The 17,037-nt window shown below is 38.4% G+C and overlaps 1 protein-coding gene across 1 annotated transcript in view; it reads left to right on the forward strand.

Moving 5' to 3' along the window:
* LOC149250955 (putative GPI-anchored protein At3g06035) overlaps positions 1 to 15,195 on the forward strand; it is a 72,405-nt gene extending 57,210 nt beyond the window's left edge. The window contains exon 2 of the mRNA XM_089456500.1: positions 14,163 to 15,195. Within this exon, the coding sequence (XP_089312626.1) occupies positions 14,163 to 14,695 (533 nt within the window). The 3' untranslated portion in view covers positions 14,696 to 15,195. The remainder of the gene's footprint in view (positions 1 to 14,162) is intronic.
* The last annotated feature ends 1,842 nt before the right edge of the window (positions 15,196 to 17,037 follow it).

A 17,037-nucleotide genomic window follows, 5' to 3' on the forward strand; every position in this document is an offset into this window, starting at 1 on the left:
AATCCTCTCAAAGACAGACCAATTGCGCTCACACCCAGTAGCACTGCAAGTTTGACTCAAAATACAAATTGCAAACTTCTACAATTCAGGACAATGGCTACCAAAAGCCTCCCACCATTGTGTAGCAAAAAACATAGGAGTGTAATGAGTTAGCTCAACAAAATTACAAATTATATCCAACTTTCAGATTATAAACGATTTAACAAAATAAGTATTAAGAATTTGAAAATTGAAATTTCTGTTTACTTGGCTCATCTGCTTCCCTTGCAATCTTTGCTAGGTTCTTCCCAAATGTACCTGAGGCATTGCTGAAGGTTGTGCCCTGACGGTGTATCTCCAGCTGATCACACTCCAATGGGATCATGCGATCAATGTAGTCAATCAATCCATCTCTAACCTCCCCCTTCAAAGCTTCTGTCTCCTTAGCTTTATAATGATACTGTGGGTTCAAAAAATACCCAGCTTCATGTATAGGGTGATGGAGTTGATTGTTCCATTTTTCATCAATGATTGCCCAAATGGGCCCATACTTAGCCACTTTATCCTTGTATGCCCTCTTTATTTGCTCCTTTGCTTGATCCATAGCCTCATAAATGAAGCCCATAGCCAATCTTTCCCCATCCACCAACCACAACACCTTAACCAGTGGCTCAGCATGCTTCACAATCTCTGCTGCCTTTCTCCAAAATATTTCTTCATTAACTTTCTTTTTCAATTCTTTGCCTTCTTGTTTGTGAGACCACTGGCTTTGATTCCATTCTTCATGGGAAAATATCTTTTGCAAGTTTCTATGTTGTGAAAGCATAGATTGCAATGCCAAAAAATGACTAGCAAATCTAGTGATGGTAGGCCTAATAATATCCTTGCCCCTCGTGTGTTTCTTCATCAGGCTCAAAATCCATGAATGGTTGTAGATAAATTTTGTTATGCTTTTGGCATGATCTACAGTGTTTTTGACCCAATCTAATTTGCCAATATCCTCAAGCATGAGGTCTATGCAATGCGCAACATATGGGGTCCAAAAGATGGTTCTGTGTTTTTCCTCTAACAGTTTACTTGAACAACATTAGCCACCCCCACCTCCTCAACAACCTCATCCAATAGCTGAAACAACAATTGTCCATCTTTTACCTTATTAGATGCATCAACTGATTTTAGAAACATGGTTCCCTGTGGGCAGAAGATAAGAAAGTTTATGATGGTAGGATTTCTTTGATCAGTCCATCCATCTGACATAATGGTACATCCTGTTCTTGCCCATGAGTTTTTGAAATATTTCAAATACTCATTAATGGAGGCAATTTCCTTCTGCAAACGATACCCCCTTATCTCATGCATAGTAGGGCCTTTGAAGCCTTTTCTAGCAGCATGTATGGCATCAAACATAGGCTCATAATATGGTGAATGGGAAGCATTGAAGGGGATATCAGCATCATACCACCATCTACATATGTAATCACAAGCAGTCTCCCTCAATTCTTTCTTCCAATGGTCATCTAAAGTGGGCTGCAAAGTTCTACTAGCTTGAGGACCATGTGCATTGATGGAGAGGAGGGTGTGACGGTGAAATAACTTTTGATATTCATATCACCCTTCTTTTTCATTTTACCCTTACCCTTTTCTTGAATAGACTCCAAAGAGGGAGAAACATATCGGAAGGGGTTGGATGCATCAATACAAGGGGTAGAGGAAGAACCCTCAAAATCAAAATGGGGGTTGGTGGTAGCCAACATTTTTTGTATATTCCTCTTCCTCCCAATTCAACCTCTAACTCTTTTTGCCTTGCCTTTTCTTCTTTAAACTTCTCAAAATTGGGTAACAATTCCTTCTTAATCTCCCCAATTTCCTCTGATTCACATGGAGTAATTTGGCCTCTAATCCCCGCCAAGTGTTGTTTCACCCTATTAATGCCCCCAGGACCTTCCTTAATTTTTCTATGGCAAAATTTGCAATGCATTTGACTATCAACCATTTCAACATATGCCCAAGCAACATCTCTCACTCTAGGTGCCATTTTTTGACTTGAAAATGAAAGCAAAAAATCTGAAAATGAAAACAAAAAAAAATAACATTGCTTCAATGTTAATTTCTTTCACAAAAAACTCTTTTCAATTTCCAGATTTGCACATAAAAATTAATAAGCAAAAACAGAGTTTTACAAGTGAAAAAAAATACCTCCAAGCACAAACTGCCTCCTCAATGTTGCTCCAACAAACCAACTCCTCAATGCTGCTCCAAAGGGCTGCCCAAGAAGCTCCTCACTCCTGCTACAATGCTTGCTCAAGACTCCTCACTGCTGCTCCAAAAACAAACTCCACAACTCCTCATAAACTCTCACTCAAATGCCATGAGATGGATGTGAGGAAATGAGAGGGGTTGGGTGGGTTTTATTGGGTTTAGGAGAGGGGAATGGACTTCAAATAAAAGAAAAAACAAAAAAAAATTCGTTGTTTTTTGAGTTTACGGGCTGCTGTCACCATGCTAGCCGAGTTATTACCGAGCCGGCCAAGTTGTTAGACAACTCGGCTAGCTCAGTAATAACTTGGCTGGCCGAACCGGTTAGATGGCTGAGTCGACCCAATGAGGCCTTGACTCGGACCAACTTGGTCGAGTTGGTTCCTAGCCGACAGATTCTTAAAATAGTGGCCAAGACTATGAACTCTGATACCACTGTAATATCTCAAGGAAAATTTACAATAATAAACAAAGCATGCATAGATATAAACACAAAAAATTTGTCCAAACATCAAAATACACAATAGAGCCAAAAACTGCGTTGCTGAGCCATTTTATTGATTAAGCATGAGGTTACAATGGGTGCTTGGAAAGTATGCACCTGGGCTTGCCCAAGTGATGAATATGAAGTCCCCTAAGCGTACTAGCTGATCTTCCTTTGGCTCTGCATTGAAATACCTAGAAAATGAGTTGCTGGCCGTGTAGAATAGCTACTAGGGCCTCCTCCTCCAATGCTCAAAAAATTCTGGGAAATTAACCCCGAGCTCTCCACCAAATACCTAGAATAACCTACGAAGGAATTTGCCGATTGTTGACTTTGGAATTTCGGCCCAATTTCCCTCAATGGCATTGCTGTTGGGTAATTCAACCCACCTGACAATCCTGCTGCTAAAAGCCCCCAAAATGGCTGCAATCACCAACAAATCTCTTCCCCGAACTCCTCCTCAAGTTTCAACCCCAAACTCCCTTCTCTCCTCAACCCCCAAGTGTGACACCTCTAAGGACTGCACAATACTTGCGCTACTGCTGTTGGAACCTCCCTCAAACTCGCACTCGTTGCTCCTGGATTTAATTGGAATGGATGAGACTCCCTCCTTGGGCTGGCACTTGAAGGCCACCGAAGCAAGGGTTGAGATTTCTGGTCGGAAACACTCTTGTGCTAAACAACACTGGTAGACTTGGCTTCAACTCAAGCGTGCTAGTCTAAGACAATTCTCAAATAATGATGAATGACCAAAATGAGTGCCTCGTCCTTTTTTCGTCAAAGAGCCTCCAAAATGCCTATGTGGGCCCAACTCGACTTTCCCCCACCAAACTCGCTCCAATGAGTGTGTGTTTCCTTTGTGGGCCGCATTTCTCAATGGGTGGCCCCCACGTACCACTAGTGGCTCGATTTTCCTCTTTCGACCTCTAATGTTTGGGCTTCACTTTACTCAAAAATGCATTTGGGGCCTCTAGACCCACATTTCCTAACTGCAAGTGCGAATTTATCCAAAATTGGGCAAAATTGATATTTCCCCTTAGCAATGTTGCTAAGTGGGAATATCACAGTAATCTTGTAATAAAATCCATCAATATGCTTTTCCATTTCTGTTTTGGAATGGGCAGAGGTTGGAGAAGCCTTGCGGGAGGTGTTTGCTCAACCTTATTTTGCTGACATGTCAGGCATTCTCTAACATACTTTATCATGTCTTCCTTAAGTCCCTTCCACGAGAATCGCTCTTGGGTTTGTCGGTATGTCTTAAAGAACCCCTGGTGTCCGGCTGAAGGAATATCATGCATAACCTTCATAATTTTTTCCTTAAGTGTAGATTCAGGGACCAAATATATTTTGTCTTTATAGTAGATGATGTCATCCACTATTTTGTACCTGTCATCCTGGATAATTCTGTCGAAAAGTGTGCAAGCAAACTGGTTCTTAGCATATTCAACGGATAGATGTGCCTTCCAATCTTCTGTGAGCTTCATGAGGGTACAAGTCACTGGTTTCCTAGAAAGAGCATCAACTACCACATTCTTTTTCCCTTTCACATATTCAATGTCGAAATCATAGGCTTGAATTTTACTTACTCATTTCTGTTGACGATCATTCAAGTCTTTTTGCCCCAAAAAATGTCACAGGCTATTGTGGTCAGTCCTGACTACGAATTTGTTACCTACAAGATATTGTATGAACTTTGCCAATGCATGCATGATGGCCAACATTTATTTGTCATATATGGAGTAAAGTCTTTCTGTATTTTCTAGCTTCTGACTTTCGAATGTGATCAGATGACCTTTCTGCATTAGGACGACTCCTATTCCTTCTCTGGATGCATCACACTCTAATAGAAATGGTTGGCTGAAATCAGGAAGGGCTTGTAACACGCTCATTATCTCCTTGAGTTTGTTGAATGTCTGGTTAGCTGCTTCTGTCCACCTGAATGCCCCCCTTTTTGTCAAATCTGTCAGAGGTGCACTTAATTGAGAGAACCCTTTAACGAAATCTGCACTAGGACGACTCCTATTCCTTCTCTGGATGCATCACACTCTAATAGAAATGGTTGGCCGAAATCAGGAAGGGCTTGTAACACGCTCATTATCTCCTTGAGTTTGTTGAATGTCTGGTTAGCTGCTTCTGTCCACCTGAATGCCCCCCTTTTTGTCAAATCTGTCAGAGGTGCACTTAATTGAGAGAACCCTTTAACAAAAACGCCTATAATAGCTGCAGATCCCAAGAAACCCTCTCAATTCTGTTAGTGTCTTTGGTGTAGGCCAATCTACTATGGCTTGAATCTTCCCCTGGTGGACCTGTACTCCATGTGCACTCATCATATGCCCTAAATAAAGAATCTCTGTCAACCCAAATTTGCATTTTGATGCCTTAGCGAAAAGTGACTGCTCCTACATGATGCTCAAGATATGATCCAAATGTCTCAAGTGATCTTCCCATGTCTTACTGTAAATAAGGAGGTCATCAAAGAACACCAATAAAAACTTCCTCAGCTGCTGGTTGAAAATGCTATTCATACATGAATGGCATAACCAGAAATTCAAAGTGTCCATAGTGGCAGCGGAATGCTGTTTTGTGCACGTCTTCCTCCTGAACTCGAATTTGGTGATATTCGGATCGTAGATCGATCTAAATACGCTGCTCCATGTAGCTCATCCAATAATTCATCGAATCGAAGAATAGGGTAACTGTTTTTGATGGTCTTCTTATTAAGTGCTTGGTAGTCAATGCACATCCTCCATGTGCCATCCTTCTTCTTTACCAAAACCACAGATGATGCGAATGGGCTTGAGCTGGGTCGGATATGTCCCATGGCCAACAACTCTTGGATTGTTTTTTCTATTTCGTCCTTGAACTTTTTCGGATGTCCATACGTTGTAGTTATCATAGGTTTCGCTCCTTCCTCCAATTCAATAGTATGCTCAAACCCGTTTTTAGGTGGCAATCCTGGGGGATACATTGAACACTTCACTGTCTGTCCAACACTTGTTGAATGTTGGTTGCATACTGTGGCTTGACCTTACTAGAGGGCTTTTGATTTATGATCTTGTAGTTTGCTGACACAACTTGTGGCCCGCCATTTGCCATGCCCCTCAAAACCACCTTGCTTGCCATTAGGAGCTTTAAACTTCATTTCCAAAGCTTGGTAATTCATAGTGTCTTCCCAAAGAACATAGCCATTGAATCCCCAAAACCATATTGAGATCAGACGAGTCAATCACATAAAAATCACTAACAAAAGTATAATTACCAATAGTCACACTCAAATATGGAACTAGTCGAGTGCAGTCCAAGTTATATCCGTCTGCAACTATCACATCAAGACCTTCAAATTCTTCGGTAGGGAGTCCCCCTTGTTACGAGCACTGCATTGATAAAATTGTGCATGGCTCCTCCGTCTATTAGGGCGGTGATATGTTGTCCCTTGACGACTCCTCTTACCTTGAATGTGTAATACTTGGGGGTGCTGATAGGGTTGCGATCTTGACTTGGGTTCGGGGCTTCTTTCCTTCGCACTGTACTTCTGCTTGCGTTTCCTCCTGAGGGGGCTCTTCCTTGGGTGTTTTGGTTCCCACTGCTTTGGTTTCTACTTGTGGTGGGTCTTCATCATTGGATACGACTTCTATATAGTAAATTTTCCCTTTTCCCATACAACGATGCCCTGGTTCCCACGGATCTTTACATGTGAAGCATAGCTTCTTACGCTTGAGCTCGTTTCGAGTTGCATCGTCTAACCTGTTCCTTCGATTTCCTTCTCGTTGGGGAGGCTTCTTCTCCTTATCTCTTGGGGGAATATAAGGTTTAGCCGGAGCTTGGGATGAAGAGGCTTTGCTCATATCTTGAGCCTTCTTAGCTGCTTCCTGGAAGGTGGATGGGTTGAATTCTCAAACCCATCCCTGCAATGATTCAGCCAAGGCTTCTATGAAAAGCATGACTAATCTTTCTTCTGATATGTCTGTCACCATTACAGCAATTCGCTCAAATTCTGTAATGAAGTCATCTGGTGACCCTGTTTGTTTTAGCATTGCTAATTCCCTGAAATGGATGTTGGGTTGCTTCCGGTCAAATTTGTCTATCAAGCGTTGCGTAAACTCCTCATGGTACCAAACCATGGTACCACCATTCATGGGCTTCTCCTTTAAGGTGTAGAATGACAAATGGGATGACATCGGTTTCTGCCATGGGGTTGAGCCTGAAGTAGGTGTCCAATTTCTGTACCCAAGCCCTTGTCGAACTTTTTGACGATCCATCAAAGGAAGGTAAAGGGAGTTTACTTACCTTGCGAGCTAGCTCTCCATTTGGCTGTCCTTGAGGTCTATTCCTATATCGGAAGTTACTGTATTCGTTGAAGGACATAGCTGCTCAAGTGGCCTCCTCTAATCGTGCGTAGTCTTGAACATAATTGTTTAGGAGTTGATTTGGCTCAACTGCCTCTTGGCCTGCTGGCACTTGGTTGTTTGTAAATTGAGGTAGAAGTGGCTGGCTACTTCTTTTGCTGTGGGTTGGGTTGTTAGGTGGGACATGATTGTAATTCCCACTTCTTTCAGTTGTCGTCCTATTGGTAGCAGCAACATTTGGTTGGCCAGTGAGGTGAGTGATCAACATAGGAATTTGTTGCTGTCCTTGGGTCAAAGCTTGAGCTATCTGCTGCTGTCCTTGTGTCAAAACTTGAGCTATCTGCTGCTGTCCTTGAAGCATTTGTTGTCCTTGCTGGTGCAATAGTTGATTCATCTGTTGTTGCCCCATTATCAATTCCTGGAATAAGATACCAGGGTCATGTTCTACTCTGTCTCCCATAGAGGAATGGTGGGTATTCCTCCTTTCTTACAGTGACGTTGCTAGTAACCTCAGAAGGCATAAACTAGCATACACCACAAGCTGGCAGGATGCTTGTGCTCTGATACCACTGATATGTGATAGGGCAATCTGCCCTAGGTTTCACTGTAGCAGTAACCCTTCCTTTCCAATTATAGTAGTAATATTTAATACAATCTAGAAATAATGTAATTGTTTGCTCAAAAACCGTGTAATACACATTGACAAAAATGACAATACGGAGTTCAGTCCACCACAATCGAGTTCGAATCTAGCAATACACAGGTTTTTCAATATTGAAACGCGGAACCCAATTTACCACAGTACCATGACTTTTCATTTAAGTCTATCAACGTACCCACAGAACATATACGATCCAATAGTTTATAGATTTGCAACCAATCAGCAAATTACAATGACTCAACAACAGAAAAACATAATTTAATCTTGATCAGTGTTGATAATATCGGTATCGGGAAAATATCGGCGAGGGTCCAGAAAATATCTTATCGGCAATATCAGCAAAATATCGGCAAATATCAGCAAGCATAATAAAAAATGCAACATATATTCATTTTTTTTTTCAGATTTTTAAACATATAAAGCAATAACAACATGAAATAAACACATTGGCACATAAATATGAAGAAAACACTGATATATATGATGTCAAATAGAAATGATACATCAAAGGCAATACCAATTCCTGCTGATCCCTGATAATTGTCCATTCAAGGACTCAAATGTGGAGAACCAATACAAAATAACATCAGATATATAAAAGTATCTCATCATCATGAGTTATATGTAGCATAACAAATAAAACTAGCAGCTATCTATCTGAAATCACTGCCCTCTCCCCCTTTTACGGGAAAACATGATGGGTTGTTTGCCAGGGCTGCCCCTAGTAGTAGGAGGCCCTGACCCTGCCTCTACACCTAATGTCAAATAATGAGTGCTAGGTATGGGGCTATGCTCTCCTATATTTATAGCAGATGGTGTTGATGCTGATCCTCCCGCAGTGTCCTCCTCCTCCTGCTCCTCCTCTGAGTGCTGCTGCTCCTCTGACTCCGAGTCCTCCTCTTGCTGCCCCTGCTCTAATGGATCATCTGCCACTGGCTCTAACCATGAATGTGACTCCTCCAAGAGGGGCTCCTCAGACTCCACCCTTCACGGAGACAATACATCAATATTGTCTAAGCTAAGTCACATGACACGAGGACACGAGACACGGAGGACATGTAAATACGAGTATTCAATATGAAACGCAACGACCTGGAAACAAGACACGGGGGACACGTTATATATATATATATATATATATACCGAAATATAGTTTTTTATCCATATTAAATTGCAGGTTGCAGCTTATCTAATCAAATTAAAATATAATTACTTCTCAAAATTCATAGTTCACTTTAAAAAAATAAATAGAATCAAAATTTACTATTTAGAAATTAAAATGTGATATGCTTGGTCTTGATTCTTGAATATTCAATGTTCATTGTTCATGTACAACTTACAAGCACATAAGAAAATAACTAAAGTCTAATCCTATTGATTTCCTCTGCCCCTCTTGCGAGAAAATGCCACAGCTTTCCCTTTCCCTCTAGATGTAGACGCTGGTGCTATTGGAGTTGGCAGTGGAGTTTGCTATGCTCTAGAAGCTGAAGAACTAGAAGTAGGAACTATAGGAGGTAGACCACGTCCTCTACTGGTGGCAGGGGTAGCCTGGGCAGGTGGTGTCACCTGGAAACATTACAATCTCCCAATCCTGAAATCCTAAAAAACTGATAAGTCTGCTGCATTTTGAATGAAATCTAAAATTCTACTTTCTCCATATGAAATCCAATGAGGCCGGAAGGCCCGAAACCACTCTCAAACATCCTGAGTCATTTCATGGTAATGTTAAAAATTTAAGTAAAAGGATGAAAATGAAGATTAAGGAGAATGTCACTTTTACTTTAAGAATTTAACATTACCATGAATAGCATATCAATACTAGGGCCTAGAACGCTCAAACCCTCCTTGGCAGCAACCACATAGCTCTCCCCTTCCTTCTCCAGCAATCAAAAATGAAAATGATATGAAAAAAACCAAAATCGGATTTTTATAGGCCATGTGGAAATTTTTTACAGTCATCGGGCGATATTTTCGATCGTCGCATGATATTTTCGGAAATATCGGCGATATTTATTATCAACACTGATTCTTGATGGTGAATTTGTGGAGAACGGCCAACTGCGTTGCTTCCCGAACTAATGCATGCTTCAAAAAAACTAGTCTTTACACAATTCGTCACAGAATTTCTAATTTCATTTCCCAAGTCTGCAGTCAACAGAGAAGTGACGAGAACTACAACAACAATGGGAAAATACAGTCTACGATATGCACTCAAGATCTACGCTGGCTTCTACGGCTGAGTTAGAATTATATTTAGAATTCCCGCGTCTTCAGCTATTGTCGATAAAGTCCAGATGTCGTCTTTTTGTCTTTAGTGGAAAATTCTGATTTCTGTTCAACTCTGCCGCTGCTCACTTAATACCACAGTTCGCTTTAAACCACAATAGTCCGTCCCGCTTATGCGTATCGCATGGACTTTCAAAATATACCCCAGTCCTCTTGCATGACCCAAAACGGAATCTTGCTTCCAACAAAACCTTCGTCGGTTAGCCAATTCCTCACTCGGCTCTCACGGAAAAACGCACCCTCATCTACAGGACACTCAGCAAGGGTTCTTAGTATGCGATTTGTTCCAATTCCAAAGAAAACATCCACCGATTTCCTGTACAGTGCCTTTAATCTAGGATGACATCCTGTAGCGAGAACAGAGATGAAACAAGAGAGACTTTTCGGTCTTTCCAGGCAGCGTCCTGTGCCCAAAACCAAAATCCACCAAAATCCAGATTCACAAGAATTTTCGTTGTTTCTCCTGGATGAATTTCTTGGTGCCAGAACAAGATCAACACCACTGCCTCAGATAGAATTCTCGTTCCAAAAAACAGAGAGAAGAAAATAGGAAAATGCCAACTAGGGTGGAATCTTTCACCACCAAAATTGGCAAGAGAAAATGTGGTCTTAAAACCCTCAGAGCTATTGCTCAAAACAGAATGAATTGATCTCCAATTGATGCCTCCCATTGAATCCAAGCCTCCTTAATTTATAGGCTTCCTTAAGTGGTTGAGAGTGTCACACTCAAAGCCTTGAACTTAGGGTTTTTTTACCCAACTTACCCAAAACTCGCCCAACAATGTAAGTTTTGGGCTTTTATCCCCTATTTAACGGACTATAGCCTACAGGGACAAATACGCTACTAAGTCCCTTTGGTCATTAATTCGTTGAGGACATTACATTTGCCTTATAAGTCGAGCATATTTTTATATGGTAGAAGAATCAATTTACTGTTATTCTTCATGTATAATGATGAACATGGTTAAATTACAATTATGAAGGACCTTTTTAAAGTTGATTAGGTTGATCATGAAAAACCTTATCTTGGAATGCATGTTGACTTCAGGTGCCACTTGGCATGTTGTACTTGGCATGCAGGTGCAATAGATACTCTTGGGAAACCTACGACTTTTTGTTGTTTGCACCTAACGCTGGTTAACTAGCCATGCTGTTTTGTATATGGATGCAGTCATTTCTTATAGGTGGATAGCAACTTTTGCCCACAGTATATGTATTATGGCATTATCATATGGGCCTGAGGGTGGTTATCTATTCTCCATCGATATTCTTTTAAAGATTGGGGGGTCTTCATCGCTTCCTGGAGTTGTAACCTTTGTCTGAACTTGTATATACGGTTCAGGAGGCTTTGGCTAAGGCTAGTTGCAGCTGTGCAATCATATGGGGTCCATGTTAATGCAACCGTTCCAATGGATAGAAATGTAAACATTAGAAATTGAAAACCATAGTGGGGAGATGCTCCGAATATTGAGGGAATCTAAGCCAGTATTGATTGTTCTCACATGCCTACAACATGCATCAAATCCTTGTCATGATCAATAGTCAAAAAGTCTTGATATGATCTTTAGACGTAACCCTGAACTAATGCTTTTAACAGGTGCTTGTTTGAGCAACATTACTTGAAGACATGTCATTTGGCCACAATTTCCCACATGTTGTATTATTGCACAGACATACTTGATATAGGTGGATCTAAGATGAATTCCATAATCTTCGATATGTTCCATTACCTAGCCATGAACTTTTTCTTTAACAAATTATATTACCTGACCATAACTTTTGTTGATTTTGATTGACCTAGTAATCAATTTATGAACTCAACTTCTACAGGAACTTTCCTAGAAAAATAAGACGAGACAAAAACCAATATCTTAAACAAGTCTTTGTTTTCTTCACCAAATATTTATTAAACAAATGGGTATAGATCTACTACTTCCAACTTGGTTGGCATCTCTGTTATCTCCTTCCTGTTGGGGCCCTCTGACCGACTGCTCAGTAAATTATTTTTGTTTCTTCATTGTGCTCAATCATCTCTTGTGTTTTTATACTTAGTAAAGTTCAAAAGGTATTTCAACTTTGATGGGAAAGAGATTCTTCTTATCTATTTTCTGAGAATCTTTAGTCTGACCAATTCCTTGAAGGGCCTCGCTATTTGCTGCTTGTCCAACTTAGACACATATTTCTGATAATGTAGCTTGTTTTGAGAGAGAAGCACACCCCTTTCCTTGCTATCATGCTGTTAAAAGTTCAGTCTTAGTTGCAAATACAATATTTGGTGAAAACAGACGGGAAAATAATGTGAGTGAGGTAATTGTGTAGGAGATCCTTTCGTGACTGTTGCCTGTTTTTTATTCAAACCAAATTAAAACAAATTAGACAAGCCTCCAGATCCATCTTCCTTCCAAAATAATCCACACTATATAAAGAGTTGGTGGTCACAACATCAATTAATTCTTTATTCTTAAAAACTTGACGATCATCATTCTTCAGAATGAAATTGGCAATTATCTCAATTCTGTGAGATCCTAGAACGATGCTTGCCTCTTTCTCTTTTAGCTTACCCTTGTAGATGGGACTGTTCTCCTGCCTCCTCTGATGTCTGGGTTACATGGAGGGTGGTCCAGCAGTCAACTGTTTGAACAATTATTCACTGCAGATCAAGTGGTCACAAACCCAACTCTAGTTTGGTCTTGTTTTCCAATATATCTTGAAAGGGAAATTTATTATACCCGTAATACTAAGATGAATTCTACCTAAAAATTGAAAATACGGATTCTATCTTAAAACTATAGTTATTGCAACAAACATAACTGAAATTCACTAACTTGTAAAGTGAAATTTAACCTCAGAATCTCAAACAAGAAAGTATATGCACTCAACTCTTGAACATTACTTCATAGCATTCAAGTAGATTAACATGTATTTGCGTTCTAATTAAATGCAAAAATAAAATCATTACCAAACATAGAGATTGAGATTGTGTTTGCAGACAGGCAGTTTTTTAAGCGAGGAACCTCGTGCCATATCTAGGATATATAAAGATGAAGGCAAGGATTTGAGGCAGCTATAGCCTCCAAATAAAATAATGATATGATACTTTGGACCATCCGAGTCTAGCTGTCAGCCTCAGTAGTGGGCACAGGTTTGTGGACAGTAGTAAACCTATTTTACAGGTTATAACACAGATACCTACGTGTATGTCGACAAACAATATTACTGAATGCGTGCACATTAGAATTTGTGAATTCAATTTCTAACCACTTGTCCACATGGTACATTTTTTAGTGCCTTACTTGCAGCTTCATTTCTCCAACCCCGTTCCTTGTTATGAAGAGGCATCCCTCTCCCGTTTTACGAATAATCCATATTAGTTTGGATGAGACAAAAGTTATGATATAAATAGGTGATGTGACTATATTGATTTTATGAGACAAAAAGGACAACTCCAGATATAGAGAATGGGATATTATTATTAATAAAGCATCATACTTACATTCGGCTAAGATACTATGACAGGTTATTTGTTTGGTCAAAATTATTACCCATGACTGGGGCATGGCCCAATCGATGCCAGTTGGAGTGGGAGACCTCCCTTAGATTAAAATCACGGTGGATGGCCTAACAGGCAATCAACCTCATAGGCAAATCCGACATCCCATTGGCTACTAAAGTCATTTACTTTTGGGCACTTTTGAAGCCTCGTGATCGTCCTTGTAAACACAGTTAGAATAAGATGGTAGTTTCTTTCCTCCATTTTGAATTTCCACATAGATAATGGACAAATCCGGATTATTTTCATTCACTATCTCCTATAATGCTTTATGTTTGTGAACTGCAATTGTGATGGTCTAATGGTCACCATAAAGATCAGGTTCTCCAGTCTATCCACTCCCGAGACAAATAGCATTGTGCATTTTTTGGACCTATGAGCTTCAGTTAGTCAATTCCATTTTCAAGCCAGTGAGATCTAAAGAATTGAATGTGAAGTGACTTCGTGGTTAATGAATGTTGGATGGTGTCTACTATTGTCTATTTTCTATTTTTTGTTGTAGCAGGAACCTAATGCATCTCCAGTGGAATCAAATATTTTAGTCAGTGCAGTATGATTGCATATGAATGTTTATTGACTTTGATATAATCTGAACTGCAGTCGCTGTAAACACACTACTGGAAGATATTAACAAATTTAGGCAAGAAAGGAAGCTGCCAGTTCTCACAGAAAATGAAAATGCTGCTTGTTTGGCTGAGCAGATTGCAGAACAGTTCAAAGGTCAATCTTGTAATAATGCTACTGGTGAAGATACTGTTCCTGGCAATGAACCTCAATTTTCAAACTATCCGCAGTTACTGGATAGCTGCCATCTTAACATATCTAATACCAAGGATGGAGTTATCCTTCCTGATTGTGTTCCTGATTCAAATCCGGCGATAGCATACAACAATTACACGGTTGTAACGTCGCAATATTTCCAATACGTGAATGATACCAAATTTGTATCAGCAGGTGTAGCTTTAGAAGACAGTTGGTTTGTGTTGGTTCTTGCTACAAATACAACTGGTGGCAGTTTCCAAACATACAACGGAGGGACAGCTGATGAAACAGGTAACAGAGGCACAGTTGATTGTACAAACATTTCATTGTTAGTATTATCGCTTTTGGGAGCATTGCTTCTAGCAGCCTGAAGACCATTTGTTTCTTCTAATAATCCAGATTCCAAATTTTTTGGGACTTTCAAATACCAAACATTTTTTTTCATCATATCATTTATCATTGTCATCTACAGAGGATGCACTTTCTGGTGAATTGGTGAATAGTTGCCCTCTTCAAATATGAATATTATCAATTTGATGGATGTTGAAGTGACATTTATTATGGCTTCTGTGTACAACCACACGTATATAGGCAGGTTATATCGAGATGCTGGATAGTGACTAGCAGAACATTATGTCGGGATGATTGTGATGGAATAGATGCGACACACCTACACATTTTTTGCATCCTCGGTAAAGAAGAGAAATTCTGCAAATTGCTAGAATTAAAAGGTTATGCTGCAAATACAAGCAACTAATTAGAATTAATGTTCATAAATTAGGAAACAACAGGGTCCACGCTTGATCATACTTTTTTATTATTGTAAGGGTCTCTCAGATTGTTGTGATGCGTTGATCATCGCTTTATTTTCTATGCTTGTTTTCTCTTTTAAGTATATGCACCAATTTTAGGCATTGCAATCAAGATGTCTAATTTAAATAAATAAGGTAGAAGTTCTTTCTGAAGCATTATTTATATCAAAAGTTGTGTTAATCTGAAAATTGATTTTGGAGTGCTAGTCTTTGATTTGATATTATAGGTTCCTCGGTTATGATTTGATATCATATTATTTTCCATCACTCCGTTAAAAATACTGCTAATGATTTTGTCATATCTCTGGACTTTCTTTTAACTTATGGTTATCTATGTGATCACATGGTTATCTATGTGATCACATGATATTTATAAATACAAACTCTCTTAATATATTTACATATCCCTGTGATGACATTTATTCTACTTCATTACTCTCCTAGCCACTTATATTTATATATCTTTTAATTTACAGACTCTCCATGCAATCCACCATATTCCCTTTAGTCCCTTAAGTTAGTATCAGTAACTAACGAACCCACATGTATTTCACTTTTAATAACTCACTCACTTTTAATAACTGAAGAATAAAATCTTGATAGCTTAACAATAACATCGATGCTAGTAATCGTGTACATATTAAAGTGACACTAATGATTTACCTTTAGAATTCATGAGCGGTCCTAAATGACATCCATCCATAGGTACCCTTGCTCTTTATTGGAGAATGGGTGAAGATTATATAGGTACCCTTGCTCTTCATTGGAGAATGGGCGAAGATTATATTAATGTTGTAATATTTTTCAAATTATATTTATAATATTTATTTAATTATTATTATTATTATATTTTTCAAATTAAATTTATAACATTTATTTATAGGTACCCTTGCTCTTCATTGGAGAATGGGCGAAGATTATATTAATGTTGTAATATTTTTCAAATTATATTTATAATATTTATTTAATTATTATTATTATTATATTTTTCAAATTAAATTTATAACATTTATTTAACTATTTTTTATAACTATAAAAACAAGAGTCATGTGGTGGCAATGTTATTTTTTTACCTGCACATTATCACCATATGACTTTTATTTATTATGCAAGAATGATATAGGCTTATATGTAAACATAATATCTTTAATATAAAATTGATTTATAATATGTATATATTAAAAATGAAATGAAATTTATATTAATTTTGTGTTTATTATAAATATTTAAAGATTAAAATTTTTAAAGAGAAATTTGTATTTGAAAGATTTTTTCTACAAGTTAAAATGAATATATATTATTGATAATAATAATAATCTCAATTTAAGAAAAGAAAACTTGATATATGAGGCTTATTTGCAGTATGAAGTACTTACCTTTGAATCTATGACTTATTATAAGAAAGGACATTGTCTTCACCATTCAAACATTTCAATGGTGTATTTTGTCTAGGAAGAACTATGACCTATTATAGGAAAGGACACCGTCTTAACCATTCAAACATTTCAATGCAATGGTGCACTGTGTCTAGGAAGAAAAAGACACTGAGAAAGATTTGAACTTTTTAATATATAATAAAATTTAAATTAGGATAAATTTAAATTAATCTAATTTTAAAGATATTGTTGTTACGAAACTAAGGTGGGAGAACATGGTGCAAGAAGATCCAAATAGTAAGATATTGATTAAAAAGGCTTGTTAATTTATCATATACTATCACAAAAGTGGTTGTCACTTGCACATGGATGGACACACTTATATTGCTATTTTATTTGAATTCTAAGCTGCCATATGAGATTTGAATTGCTAGTCCATTAGAAATTAAGCTCTTGATTGTATCATTTTATTTTTATTGCCTTAAATTTCCATCTATTTTATGATTATATCCTCGGTTTGAATAT

Source organism: Pinus tabuliformis, chromosome 7, assembly GCF_031772625.1.
Source record: "Pinus tabuliformis cultivar Carrire ecotype Pingquan chromosome 7, CPIR1, whole genome shotgun sequence".
NCBI classification, from domain to species: domain Eukaryota; kingdom Viridiplantae; phylum Streptophyta; class Pinopsida; order Pinales; family Pinaceae; genus Pinus; species Pinus tabuliformis.